General features: G+C 41.4%; 1 protein-coding gene across 3 annotated transcripts in view; it reads right to left on the reverse strand.

Moving 5' to 3' along the window:
- Nfrkb (nuclear factor related to kappaB binding protein) overlaps nt 1-14,862 on the reverse strand; it is a 37,081-nt gene that overhangs the window by 16,950 nt on the left and 5,269 nt on the right. For 2 of the 3 annotated variants that reach the window (XR_783462.2, XM_010640106.3), the window contains exons 3-13: nt 13,643-13,844; nt 11,642-11,769; nt 9,909-10,083; nt 9,248-9,385; nt 7,285-7,358; nt 6,381-6,465; nt 5,789-5,969; nt 5,442-5,550; nt 5,099-5,225; nt 4,790-4,855; nt 142-221 (exon numbers count right to left, since the gene is read on the reverse strand). Coding sequence is in view for 2 of the 3 variants with exons in the window: in XM_010640106.3 (XP_010638408.1) it covers nt 142-221; nt 4,790-4,855; nt 5,099-5,225; nt 5,442-5,550; nt 5,789-5,969; nt 6,381-6,465; nt 7,285-7,358; nt 9,248-9,385; nt 9,909-10,083; nt 11,642-11,769; nt 13,643-13,844 (1,365 nt within the window). In the remaining variant the exon portion in view is untranslated. The remainder of the gene's footprint in view (nt 1-141; nt 222-4,789; nt 4,856-5,098; nt 5,226-5,441; nt 5,551-5,788; nt 5,970-6,380; nt 6,466-7,284; nt 7,359-9,247; nt 9,386-9,908; nt 10,084-11,641; nt 11,770-13,642; nt 13,845-14,862) is intronic. The other variant, XM_010640107.3, reaches the window with a different exon arrangement.

Below are 14,862 nucleotides of genomic sequence, written 5' to 3' on the forward strand. Positions count from 1 at the left end.
CCCCCGGAACAAAAAAAAAAAAAAAAAAAATCACACCTTACAGGGCCAGGAATTTATCTCTGTGGTGCCACACCTGCCTTGAAAGCGCAAGGTCCCAAGTTCGATCCCCAGTATGGGGTGGGGATGGGGGTCAAATCACACCTTACAGAAGGCCTGGTCTTTTGTCTCTAGCCACAGCTGGAACAATGCAGCTAACTCCTTTTCATTATCCTGGCACTGACCTGAAGGGAAAGGGAGACAAAAAAGCCAAAAAGATCTAAAGTGTTATTCAGAATCCCACTTTGTCCTTACCTTTTCCATATCAAAAGACCGTATCAGGCCCTGCAGCAATGATCCTTTACACATACTCTGTCCACCCACTTGCTGTCTGCCTGGATCACCACGCCTGGATGTCACCTAATTAAATCACTCCTTCAGTAAGTACGGTTACTGAGAAGCCACTGTGTGCTAAGATCATCTATGAATTCTGTCTCGGCCCTCACAGAGTGTAGAGTCAAGTGAAAAAAAAAACCCATATTAAAACCAATTCTAAAATTGGTAGGTGTCACAGAGGATGTCCTGACTGACTTACACCAGGAAAGTTATCCAGTCTTCCAGCTAGCGTGGGCCTGAAGGCACTCTGCACACTGACACAGCAGCAAGAAGGCCCCTGAACCAACTTGAGACAAAAGCCCTCCCTGCCCTCCTCTCGTTACTCTGTTCAGACCCCTACCACAGCTCTTAGCATGTACCTAAAGCTCCTGCCTAGGCTAGAAGCCAGTTGAGGACACCACCATCTACATCTACTTGTATGAGAACACAGCTGCGCTTCCAGAGAAATCCTGGAACCATACTCACCAGACACTTACCTTCACTCTCCACCAGTCAACACCTACTCACCCCAAGAACCTGTATTTCTATGCTCTCTTACCTCTTGATTGCCCTCCTCTATTCCCACTATGCCTTCTAGAAATGCCACTTCACAGGCAGTCAATTGCCCTGCAGCCAAATTATCTTCTCCTGACACTTCTCTACTTATTTGGTATGGAGTCTAGTGCTCCCACTGAGCCTGAACCCTGAGGAGGCTGACTGTTCATTTTCTCACATCCACATCCTACAGAGTCATGAGGCAGTTTCTCCTATAACTTTCAGAAACTACATTTCTCCTCAGTTCTAGAAAATCAAATAAAAACAAAAGCCTGTTCCAAAACAGCCCAGAAATAAACACACATATACAGTCCATACACTGCTTAGCAAGAGTGCCAAAAACCTAAGAGAAAAGCACAGTCTCTGCAAAAATGGCAGGAAGGCACTCTGGATATCCACATTTAAAGAATAAAATTAGGAGTCTATGTAACTATCTGAAAAAAAAAAATCACTCAAAATGAGTTAAAGGGGCTCCGGATGTAGCTCAGTGATGCTGCTCCTGCCTGGCAAGTGCAAGGTCCTGAGTTCAATTCCCAGAAACAAACAAAAAAAAAGAGTTAAAAAGATCTAAACATGAGGCCTGAAATTGTAAAACCCCAACAAGAAAACAGGGAAAGCTCCATAATACCCATCTTAGCAATGATCCTTTTGATATGACATCAAGACACAGGCAAAAGCAAAAACAAGTGTACTGAAGCAAACTAGAAAGCTTCTGCACAGAAAACAACCAAAAGAGGAAGACAACCTACAAAATGGGAGAAAATATCTGCAAACCATGTTATAAAGGGTTAATATTCAAAATACATAAGAAACAACTACAAATCTATAGCAGAAAAGCAAATAACCTGACTAAAAATAAAGGATTTGAACATCCCAACAACATACAAATGTTGTACATGAAAAAAGTGTTCCACATCACTAATCAAGAAACTACAAAATAAAAACACAATGAGTGAACACCTCACAGGTCAGGATGGCTACTATTAAAAGGCACAGACAACAAGTATTGGCGAGCATACAGAGAAACACTAGGCCCTTGTAAACTTGTTGGACACCAAGAGACTCTATGAAAAACACCACATAGACACCTCAAAAAAGTGAAAAATAGGCACAAACCTATAGCCCCAACATTCTGGGAGGCCACGACGGGAAGACTGCAAATTCAAGCCCAGCATGGTCAACTCAGCAACTTAGCGAAACCCTGGGTCAAAGTACAACATAAAAATGGGGCTGGGGATGTAGCTCAGCGTAAAGGCCCTAGATTCAATACCCAATACTGCAAAAAGTAAAAAACAGAACTATCATATGGTATAGCAATTCCACTTCTAGATATAATCCCAAGAGAAGTGAAATTAGGGCCTCAGATACTGGCACTCCAATGTTGCCAAATGTTATGGTTTGTATCTGAATGGTCCCCCAAAGCCTCATATGCTCATAGGTGGAGCTTTGGGGAGGTGATTAGATCACAGGGCTGTGATACTCATAAATGGGTTAGTCCATTGAGGAGTTTACAGCTGAGCAGAATGTTAGGAGAAGCCTGGTTGGAGAAGTGGGGGGTCACTGGGGCATAGCCTGGAAGGGTCTATCCCCTTCCCTCCTCCTTTGATCTCCCTCTGCTCCTGCTACAAATGTGCTACACATAAAATGGACTACTACTCACCTTAGAACAGGGGAAATCCTACTATCTCCAACAATATGGATGAGCCTGTTATGGCTCCCAGGACAAATACTGCGTAATCTCACATACACAGGCACCTGAAATACTCAGATTGCAAGACCATCATTCCAATAATGCACTGCTCCACAGAGTAAAACCTTTACCTTTGACCTTTGACCTTTCTACCATTCCCACCTAACAAAACTCAAAATTGAACTATCCACATTCCCCATGCTTCCAACTAAGCAGGTAAGGGATCCCTGAGGAAAAAAGCACACAAAGAGGCAGAACATCACAACAAGTCAATGACGAGAAGCTGACGCTGACAGCTGCCTGCCCATCCTAACGCTGTCCTGGTTACCCTGCTTTGCATGCTCCAGGGAGGGTCTCCCTACTCTCTTCAAATCTTCCTTCTCACCACCCCCACCTCCTACTTTATGCAGGAAAATCAGCAGACCAAATCTCCCACAGAAGACTAACAAGTCCACTGCTGTTTTTCCACTGTTTCTGTGCTACTTCTTTCATCCAGAGCCAGCCCTGGATGTGGATGTTGACGCATCTCCTCTTCTCTGCTGCATCTTCAGCAGTCCATTCTAAACACAGCCTTCTCAACAAAACTTAATCTCACCCATTTAAAAACATTCCTCTCTTGGCCACAAGTATCCTATTCTTCCCTCCTCCAGTTAACCTAGAAAGAGCTGTTTAGATTCACTAACTTTTTAACCAGTAGTGTGCTGTGCATGTTCAGGTAGCACCAGAGAAAAGGAGCCTTGACTGGCTACAGCTGCACACTTCCATGGTGTACATGAAGGGGCAGCAAATTCAGCTCCTGTCTTTGTAAGCAGTTTTATAGAACACAACTCCACCTATTCATTTTGTCTACTGCCTGGCTGCTCTGCATTATGAAGCAGAATTGAGGGCTAGTAACAGAAAAAAAATCTAATCCACATGGGCTTCAAACACTTAGTATCTGATCCTAAAAGAAACATCATACCAACCTGGTGCAAGTACTCTCATCGTGGCAGAGAGTGCACAACCAGTATGAGGAATGACCTTCAGCTCATACTGCCCTCAACCCCTGTCATCCCTAAAGGAGTCACTCTTAACTAAAAATTCACCAAGAGCCAAGTATCGTGGGGCACACTATAATCCCATCTACTCTGGGTTATGGCTCAGTAGTAAAGCACTTGGCTAGCAAGAGTGAGGCCCTGGTAACACTAACACACTAGCACAAACACACACACACACACACACACACACACATACACTCCTTATTCCATGTCAACAGATCTTATCTTTATCTTACCAAACTTTTCAGGAACAATGAAAGCCAATAACTACTACCCACATCTTCAACTCTTCAGTCTTTTGTCTCCCAGAGCCAACCATCTCAGGGCTTTCCTCCTGTCTCTGTAGTCCCTCCTCACATACACTGGCATTCTGCTGCCTCTTCCATGGAGTTTCTCAAGGCTTAGCTCTCACTCACTTTTCTCCTCGCCTGACACTTTCTCTCTAGGTGACAGCCTCATCTGTGTCCTTTCCTATATACTAATTTCAGTATAGGACCAATACTGAATTTCCATCTCACTTTAGATGCATGTTTTAACAACTAAGGGGAAACAACTGTATACCTAAAATGTACCAATAAACTCAATGAGGAAAAAAAAAACTAACACTCTAAGCAAGGCTTTATAAATTTAAAACAAAATAAGGACCCTGCCCTTTAAAAACAGTTCGGGACTTGTCATGTAGAGGTACAAGATCCCAACAATGAATGTAACTGTACTGTATCCCTAAAATGTACCAATAAACTCAATTAAAGCTGAAAAAAAAATAAAATAAAATAAAAAAATAAAAATAGTTAGGGGCTGTTCAGTCTCTCACTGCACATCACCCTCAATAGCAAGGCCCAGTTTCGGTAAAGAAAAGTAACTATATTACAAATTAGTCCAAAACCACTAGTATGAGTAATACAAATTATGATGCTATTATAAAATGCCCCACAGACTACATCATGGCAGAAAGGCAATTCCACTTCCACTTAGGGAGCTGTGTGGGGAAAGTGTGGGATGAAGATTGTACCCTAAGAATACAAAGTGTCTTGAAGATTCCCTCACACACCAAAGTGAGATCTAATATTTTCTTCCTTGCCAATCTCCTGGAAGGTACTGACTAGAAAGCAAAAGCAGCTTAGGGAAAGACTAGGTAATAATATGAATTACTTACCAAGTAATTTCCACTGTTGGGTTTTCTCCTTGAATTCAACAAATGGAGTGAAACTAGAAGGAACAGCTGCAAGAAAGAGATCACATGTACAAGCCACACAGGTCAGGAAGCGCTAAACTCTGTGTATCTTGCAGCTCTGAACTCTGAGAGACATTCTCAGTATTTCATGGTGTATCAGGAGAGAAGAGATATCAAGGGTACGGTGGGACACAAAGGTACAATGAACCAAATAAGCACAGCTGCCAATTACTGTTAAGAACCAGGCAAAAGAGGAAAGACATAATGACCTTCCAAAAAACAAATCCTTACCTCGGCTTCCTCCAGCAAGATACTGCAGGGCAGGCAACACCAACTCAGCCCAGTTGGGGGCTGCAGAAAACCAGCTGTTGAGGGAACTGGCTGGAGATGACTGCCAGTCCAGAACGCGCTCCTCCAGCTGAGGGAGAGGAAAGGTGGGACCCAGTGAGATTTCTCTCCTATAGCATACCAGGGATGTCCACAGCAAGCTGGGTACGTTTCCAGTTTGCTCCAGTCCCAAAGCAAGTTAGCTGTGGAGCCTGGACTCTACAGAGCCGCTTCTCAAGCTGGAGACCATCAAAAATTTTGATGATTTCAAACCTTCAATGTACATCTGACTCTTCAAAATTCTTACCATAGGAAGGCTAGCCTGATTCTCCAACAGCAAGATCTCTAACAGAAGAGAGAAAAAACTAGAAGATATCTCATTGATTCCCAGGCAAGGCTTGAGGTCTTCCAGGGGCCTGTGGAGAGAAGGAAACATAAGCACAATTAAGAGCAAAAACACATTCTAAGTTAACTCAGGTCCCCTGAGGCCCTGTAATCATAAGAAAGGGAACACAACACATTTTCCAGCTGGGTCCCTGGCAGCGCTGGCAAGTTCAACACACCCACAGCCACCTCACACAGCCCCAAGGGACTGAACAGCTCTCTGCTTAACCACCCACCCTCAGCAGCATGTGACCTGTGCTGCACACTTACTCTTCCTTTACAGCAGGTATTGCCAGCGGAGACGGGGCTTGTGAGAGAGATGGAACCCCTTCAGTACTGCTTAGAGGCTCAGCCAAATCCTCTACCTCTGATTTGATCAGTTTTATTTTCTTCTTCTTCCTTTCCTCTTTTTCCTTGGCCTTTTTTTTAAGGACAGCCAAGTCATACAAGGCTGGGAAGTAAAAGAACACAAGTCACAAAACTGCATTTTCTAGTCAGGAAGTAAGAAGTCTTACCTACATACTCTTTCCCAAAGCCCACCAAAGGCATAAATGTCTCATAATAAGACATACAGATTTCTTGGCTAGGGATTTAGCTCAGTGGTTCCACCACCTGCCTTGCAAGTGCAAGGACCCAAGTTCAATCCCTGGTACTAATAAATAAATACATACATACATACATACATACATACATCTAATGATGGCTATACTGACTTTTTAAATTCATAAAGGCAGTAATAAAACAAAGATGAATGGCATGACGGAGACTATGGTTTCATTTACTTTAGCCACATAGAGGCAGTCTCATAACATTTAAGAGCAAAGTGAGGGCTACTCAGAAGCAGCCAACAGTCTTGTTTTACCTGCTAGAGAGCCCTTCTTGCCAGCATTGACTCGAGTCATGATGTCACTGAGGGTCAGATCCCCTGTCAAAAGATCCGGGTGATCCTAGAGGTTACAGTTGGAGATTCGGTTACTGAGGCCAAAAGAAACAGCAAAGACTAATGAAGACTGCCAATTTACCTAACAGATATGACTCCTGCCAGGTATCCCTGAGGAAACATACTGAATTACAAAAATGCAATAATGAAGACTACTGCTCTTCCTAACAGTACACAGGAAAACCCATTTTCAACCCCCTGATGTATGGCATTTACAGTTCATACAGCTCTTCTGCATTCCTTATCTCACATTCTCTTCAGGCCAATTTTATAGCCTTTATATTATGTTATATTTTACAAAGTCTAGGGATCAAAGAAGTTAAAGGAACTGCACAATACTGTAGAGTAGAAAAGACAGAGAGAACTCAGCTCAATCCCAGTGTGGGACTCTCCCTGTCTTGCTGCTCTACCTCAGATAGGATATCCTTTCTCCTCTCTACTCTCTGGCTTGGAACCACCTCAATTCAGTTGAGGGGAATAACAGAACAAGTGCAAAGAGGGAAGAGTACAAGGTAACTCTTGGTCCCGGCATTTACTAGTCACAGAACCAAAGACAAGCTCCTTCAGTTCTCTGAGCACTGGTAACATGGAATTTATGATGCACTCATATACCAAATAGTGGCACAGCAAAGGCTGAACCAGACACTGTTGAGCAGGCCTTATAAAATGGAAGCACCCCTCAGATGCCTTCCATTCTTACGCTAACTAGCCTGTGTCACTCCTAACAACAAGGAAACACAAGTGAGGTGGGGACAACGGGTATCTCCTCCAGGACAGCCAAGCCACAGACATTCACCCCAGAAGTGGCCACTCATCCCAATCTTACTGGTTGATGTTTCCGCTTCTCATGGTGCTTCTTTAACATTATCTTCAGGTCACTGTCCCCAAGTTCTATTTTATCTGAGAGAAAAATGAACCAAACCACATAGACTAGGTGATTTACTGCAAAGATGCTCTAATTCAAATGTTTCTGGTCACTTGTGACATTCTTAGGCAAGACACTGCTGAGTTTCCCTTCTGAGTCCTGTGTACTAAAAGCACCAAAAACCTTCAGTCACACAATCCGCACTTCCATTTTTTTTATACACCAATAAATTTCTTCAGTTACTCAGATGGGCAGTAACTGAATACACAATATTAAGTTTCTTGACAATGTCCTTTCACTCCTATTCAAATACAAATTATTTTCCAATTTCACAAATATCTAAGGAATTGCTATGGCTCTGGTTATCCCTTTTGTTCTATTACTGAATTTTCTACTAGGTTGCTACTCTAAGAGTCTGCTTTCTTTAGACCAAAATACCAGATGCTTAGCTTCAAAAGACAATTTTTAAAACTAAGAGACAACCCACAGAATGGGAAAAAATTTCCAGCAACTCGTCAGACAAAGAACTAGTATCTACAATATATGAAGAACTCAAAAAAATTAGATCCCCTAAAACTTAAAGACCTAATAAAAAAATGGGCGTCCGAAATGAAGTACTAATGGCCAATAAATACATAAAAAATATTCAACATTGCTGGCCACTTGTGAAACACAAATTAAAATGACATTGGGCAAGTACAAGGTCCTGAGTTTGAATTCCAGTACTGCGGGAAAAAAAAAAAACATCGATTTTCCAGAACTTCAGCAAGAATGGCTATCTTCAAGAATCAAGTAATAGGAGGACTAAGGGAAAAGGAAAAAAATATGAGAAAATGTAAAAATGGAATTAAAGTGTTTGAAGGCGGGGAGGGGAGGGTGAAGGGAGGGTGGGGACAAGGGGAAAAAATGAGAACCAAGACCTCGCATGTAAAGGTACAAGATCCCAGTAATGAATGTAACTGTACTGTCTAACTAGAATGTACCAATAAATTAAATTCGGAAAAAAATCAAGTAATAACAATGACTGAGAGGCTGCAGGGAAAAAAAGAAGGTACAATCTGTATGAAGAGTCTGTACTGCAGGTGCAATCAATGATTCCTCAAAAAACTAAAAATCGGGCCAGGGATTTATCTTAGTGGTGCCACCACTTGCCTCACAAGCACAAGGTCCTGAGTTCAATCCTTGGTACCAAAAAACAAAAGCTGAAAATAGAAATCCCAGTGACCCAGATATTCTCTTCTAGGTATCTTCCTGAAAGAGTGACAATATCATATTACAGTACAGTGATGCCTGCATACTCATATTCACAGCAGCATGATTCATAACTGTTAAATCCTGGAAGCAGCCCATATGTCTATCAACAGATGAATGGATAAAGAAAATGTGGTAAACACAAAGGTTTACTACTCTGCTATAAAGAATAAACTTGAGTTCTTTGTAGGAAAAAGGATGTACAATGAGACCATGAATTTAAATTAAGTAAACATCAGATAGTTTATCTTACAAGAGAAATCCAATATGCAAGTACAGTGCAAAATAAAAGATAATAAGAAGTAAGGAGTCACAGCTTTCTTAAATAGGAAAAGGATGAAAAGATGAAGGGAGGGAAGGGAAGGGAAGCAAATGAAAAAAGAATTAAAATGTGTTATGTACGTGTATGTACCAGGCAATCATTATGTGCTGCAAACATGTACTAATAAAAAGTAAAAATTGGAAAAAAAAAAAGGAAAGAAGGCAGGTTTATCTGTACATATAAAAAAAAAGTGGAATGATACAAATACTTCTCCAAATCACCTAATTCTAAGGAACACTGCTTTGCTTCCTGGCCACTAAAAATCTAGTCCCTACCTACCTCCCTCTAAGGGATATTTTACTTCTATACTGCTATTCCCTGGAATGGGGGCAGCATCAGCTCAGTTCTCACCTGCAGTTTTCATATCCATGGTGCAAAGTGTGGGCACCACCCTCAGGGGCACCGCAGGACTAGGAGAACGTGCTGGAGAGCTTGGAAGCCATGAGCTGAGATCTTCAAAAGAAAATTTTTCTTGTAAATCCAACGTGGCTGTGGACTCCAATAGGGGAGATTGAGTAAGTGGCCATTTAGGTTCAACAGGGCTAAGCCAACAACATGGAGGCCAGGGTTCCACAATCCTTTCTGACCCTTCCCCAGATGAGCTGGAGCACACTTAGGTCATTTAAACGGCTTTTCCAGGAGGAGAGACTTCAACAGAGTGATGGGGTCGCATTGCAGCAGGCCAACAGTCACTACTACTCTCCTGTAAGGGGAAAAGCAGTTCTCTCAAGTGGCACAATGGGACCAGAGGCCTACTGTGGAGAGACCCTGCCCCACAGGGATTTGTCCAACAGATGCTCATCTGACTCAAGTGCCCCAAGAGCACAGGGATCAGGAGGACATGGAGTCAGTACCACTTAACAGCAATGTCTCAGGTAGGGACTTAAAGACCAAGGACTTAACAAGTCTCACTCTCCACCCCCAGACAAGACAACTTAGATGCTTCTTGGGGGACAAGTGGCTACCTCTGGCTCCAACAACCCAGCTGACCCACAGGGCCAAGGACACTCACCCTCTTCATCAGAGGATAGAGCTGTGTCACCACACTCCTCCTTCACTTCCCTCAAGACCTTCAAGTAGCGCTGCTGGGTCCGCCACTCCCGCTCCTCAGGGCTGCGGGATGGTGAAGGGCGCTTCTGCCAGAAAGGAACAGCTGGGCCACTCCTGCGGGCCATGTCCAGCAGATCCTAGAAAGGTCAGATGAGGGTGTATGTCATCACTGATGCTTGCTCTGGATTGATGTACACTCTGTGAGTCCGCAATTTATTCTCTCAATATCAAACAAACTCAACTCCCTCTCCTCCAGATCACAAAGGAGCAGATAAACAACTATGTGTAAATAAAAAGAATCTATACTAATTACAGATTAAGCATACTTATCTAAAAATCTGAAATCTGAAATGCTCTGAAATACAGAACTTTATGAGTACAGTAAGTCCCCAACTTACAAATGAGTTCCACTCTGGGAGAATATTCATAAGTCTGATTCATTCGTAAGTCTAAGTGAGTCTTATACACTTTTGACACATAAAAAATCAGACATACAAAAATACTCTATTTTTACTTTCACAGTTACCTTTAAGTGGTGGTAAAGTACTACAATGTCTCAATCATTTTCACTTTTGTTTCCACAGTTACTACTTTGTGCTTCCTAGCAGTCCCTTCCACATCATCACTACTGTTTTTCTTGCTTTTGGACATCCTGGGCTCTGACTGAGCACTGTACTACTGTATACTATTACACTGTACACAGCATGCACACAGCAGCACATCTGTAACAATATCCAGTGGACACATGACCTACTTCTGTGATGTGTTAGCATGTATGAATGTTTATAATGTGAAATCTATTTGTACCTATAAAAGTACACAACTCGAATGTTTTTAAGTCAAGGACTTACTGTACCAACATAAAACCAAAGTAGAAAATGTCATACCTGAACTCATTTTAACAACTTGAAGTCAAAAAATAAACTTATTAAAAAGTGTGTGAAACCTGACTTTAGGCTATGTGTATAAGATGCAAGTGAAATATATTTTGTGTTTACACCTAGATCCCATCCCCAAGATATCTTACTACGTACACACAAAATTCCAAAATCTGAAAAAAAAAAAAAACTGAAATCTGAAACACTTTTGGCTCCAAGCATTTCAGATAAGGAATATTCAACCCGCATTACATGGTGAAAATCCACTATCTCTTTTTGCTCCAAAAAGAATGCATACTATACTAGACAACCAAGTAATGTATTTCTCTACTGAAGCTTTAAGAACACAGAATGCTTTGCCTCTAAGAATTATCAAGCTGGGAGAAACCCACAAGCCACTTAGCTTTATGTTCTACATATCCATCACAGCATGCAGAGGCCTATGCACACCTGCACATCAATTTCACAGCATCCTAGCTTTGCTCAATGAGTTGTAATAGATTTCAAATCCATATTATCTTGTTAAGTTTGTAGGGGTAAGTTTTTTGGTGTTTGTTTGCTTGCTGTGGTGCTGGGGACAGAAATTCAAGCCTTGTATATGCTAGGTTTTTAGGAAGCACTTGCTTTTCATGTTTTAACACTTTTGAAATCAGAATGAAATCAACACAAGACATTGTCTCTTAATTGAACTCGGGACCCTGTGCTTTCAAGGCAAGCAGCAGCAACATTGAGCTAAATCCCCAGCCCCTCTACCTCTTGAAGTCATGATATCCCAAGTTTACTGTCCACATTTTTACCCAGTCCCAGCATTACTTACACTCCGGGAAGCAAGAATATGTTTTAGCAGCCGATGGAAATACTGCTGCTGCGAGTTGAGGTATCGCTTGTACTGTGACTTGAAGCACAGCTGCCGATACTTGACCACCTCAGGGTTAAAATATCCATCTTAAAAAAAAATAGAGGTACAGCTACATATATATCTGTCAACATATATTCAATATTTAAGATGTTGCTGTAGCACAGAACTAAATAGAAAAGCAAATATAAGAATTAGGAAAGAGAACAAAAAGTAAAAGAATGCTTACTAACTGTAATAACCATGGTAAAACTAGAACTGAAATACAGCACTAATCAGAGTGAAATATACAGAAATTTCTGCCCTGACATTCCTTCTCCATGTTCTCACCAGGCTACCATATTGTTTAGGGAGAAAGCATGCTACCCTAACATGATCCTTCTAAATCCAATGAGATTTCCCTCCCTCTGCTTCACAGGAGTGGAGACACGGTACTCCCAGCTGAGGCCCCAGCTTAGGTAAAATAGATCTCTGCCAACCACAAAGAAGAATTCCTCTTAAATAATCCATTAAAAGAGAAAATGCATTCCAGTATTCCCAGCTATTTGTGAGGCTGAAGCAAGAGGATGACCTGAGCCCAGGGGTATCAGGGCCAGCCTAGGAAACACAAGGATACCCTGCCTCTTAAAATTTCTCTTTAACCACAACACAACAACAGAAAAACAGGGGTAAGGTACGGCTCAATGGTACAGTACTTGCCAAGCATGCAAGAGGACCTGGGTCCAATCCCCAGAACCACAAAGGAGGGGTGAGTGCTAACTTTAAATCCGTAAAATGAGAAATTTGAAATAATAATCTTGCTTGCTTCAGTCTCAAGCAACTATCACGTTACGTTGTTCAGTTTAACACCAAGTCAAGATGTTCTAGCTTTCCAGGGCATCATGCCAAAATGTCACCCAGAAAGGCAAAGATAAGAGGCTATGCTCCTCTCCATAGGTCAGAGGGCAGACTGTGAGTTAAGAATAGTATCAAATCACTCTGCAATGCCTAAAGTAATAGTTCATTCAAGCAAGAACCACCATCAGAAGCAATAACTAACGGGTAAGACAGGGCTTTAAAGAAACAAAACTAGTACATGATCCCAAAGTATCTATCCAGATTGCTTTAGAATAATAAAGGAATACAGGCATCTTTGCAATCAGAGTTGTGGCCAAAACACTTAACCAAGTGGTCACACATGGCATCACCAACAGTGGAAAAGTGACACCATGTGCCTCCTGAGGTGACATACTGGGAAGGCTGCTTCCCAGGCAGCATCCTCACCAAGAGCACTGGATACAATCTAACCATGGAGCAGTAAGAAGACAAATTCCCAGAAAACAGGACATTTCAAAGTTCAAGTGTTATGGGCTCTGCAAAAGTGTCTAGAATGAGAGCAAAAAAGGGCAGGGATCCTTAATTCACTGAGCTAAAGTGAATAAGACCCAAACAATGCATAAATTCTTAACAGATACTGGATTTCAATCGCAACTTAACAAAGAACTTTTCAGGAACAATTACAAAAATTCAACAGGGAATATACTATGATATTATGTGTTCAGTGCTATATTTCTTGGGCAGGATAAAAGGAGTATATTTATGTGGGAAAATCCTTTGGTAAGAGATACACATGCTCAAAGGCTTGGTGATAAAATACCATCTTTTCTGTTGAGGAATAAAAGAAAAGAAAATGGCAAGCTGTTTTTTAAAAATTTTAGACTACTCATTGAGCACTTGTGAGATGCTGGAACTGTTTCACTTCTTGTTCTGGGTGGTGGTTATACAGATGAGAATATACTAGGTACTTTCTATTTACATCAATAAAACTGTACTTTAAAACAGCATAGGTAGCAAAGAATTATTCAAAAGTACTTCAGGTTGGCTTATCTTTCTGTACAAGAGAATGATTAAAATAAAACAAAGAAAGGCACATCCACATCCCCGCCCTCCACCCTATTAAAAATAGAAGGCTGAGCTACAGACCTCGGAAGAGCTTCTGGGCAATGTACAGAGGGTTTCCAAAGCGGAAGTTCTCTCCGCTGAACAAGGCTAAAATGAGCTCATTCTGCTGTTCCATGCTGTCTGTGGGAAAGTGAGGCAGAAACTGCTGTAGGTGCTTACGCTGAGAGTCACTTAGTACTTCCTGCCATGTTGAGAGGCTGACAACATCAAAGAATATCTCAGGCTGAGAGAATTTGGGGAAAAAGCAAATAATAGAAAAATAAGTTTTGGGTTTTGTTTTGTTTTGTAGGTGTGTACACAGAAAGATATATATAACAGAAAGGTTACCTCTTACTTTTCCAAGACTATAGTACAATGGCTTTCAGGACATTCACATTCACATATACTTGAAACAGACTAAAATTTACAGTGATCTTTACTTAATTCGCAAATTTAAAGATTAAAGATGACGTGTAAACTACAATCTTGTATCTAATAGTAAATAATTATCTAGAGGAAAATTATCTCAGCAGAAAACCCCATGTGGAAAACATCTGTCAACAAGAATATGATGATAAATATCTAAAGCCACCTTAAACTGAGGAGCAAGAAAGGATGAACATGGGGAAAGAACTTGAACTGAAGTCACCTGCAAAGAGTGAGGGCAACAAGATGGAGTCACTGTTATACCCTGGCTACATATGTGCCAAGCACTCTAAGCTAGAGAGGCACACAGACTGAAAGGAGGGGCAAGGGGAACAAGCAAGCAATTTTCATGTAAGAAATGAGAATGTGTACAGCATCCGGGAAGGCCCATCAGAGGTGGACATTTAAGATAAGTCAAAGAGATAAGGAAAGGGAAAAAAGATGCTGGGGAAAGGGTTAGAAATTCAGAGCAAAACTGTGAAAACAAAGGAAAGGATAGCAGGGACATGTGGAGGAAATGGAGAGAGAGAAGATAACAAAAGGATACACAAGGGTTTAAATGGTAATGGTGTTATCTTAGGCAGGGGCTACACGCATGCTTCTTCCCTTCTTTGAGGTTCTTTTGTGTGTGTGCATTTCTGCGGCTGAGTGTGCTTTGCAGTTTTTGTTGGTGGTGGGTTTTTTTTGAGATGAGTACCTCAATATATTGCCCAGGTTGGTCTTGAACCTGTGAGCTCCCATCTCAGCCTCCTAAGTAGCTAAAAATATAGGCATAAACTACAATGTTTGGCTTGCATGCATTTTTTTTTTTTTTTTTTTTTTTTTTTTTTTTTTTT

The sequence above is a fragment of the Fukomys damarensis genome, unplaced genomic scaffold (assembly GCF_012274545.1).
Source record: "Fukomys damarensis isolate Sample0158 unplaced genomic scaffold, DMR_v1.0_HiC HiC_scaffold_16, whole genome shotgun sequence".
Lineage (NCBI taxonomy): Eukaryota > Metazoa > Chordata > Mammalia > Rodentia > Bathyergidae > Fukomys > Fukomys damarensis.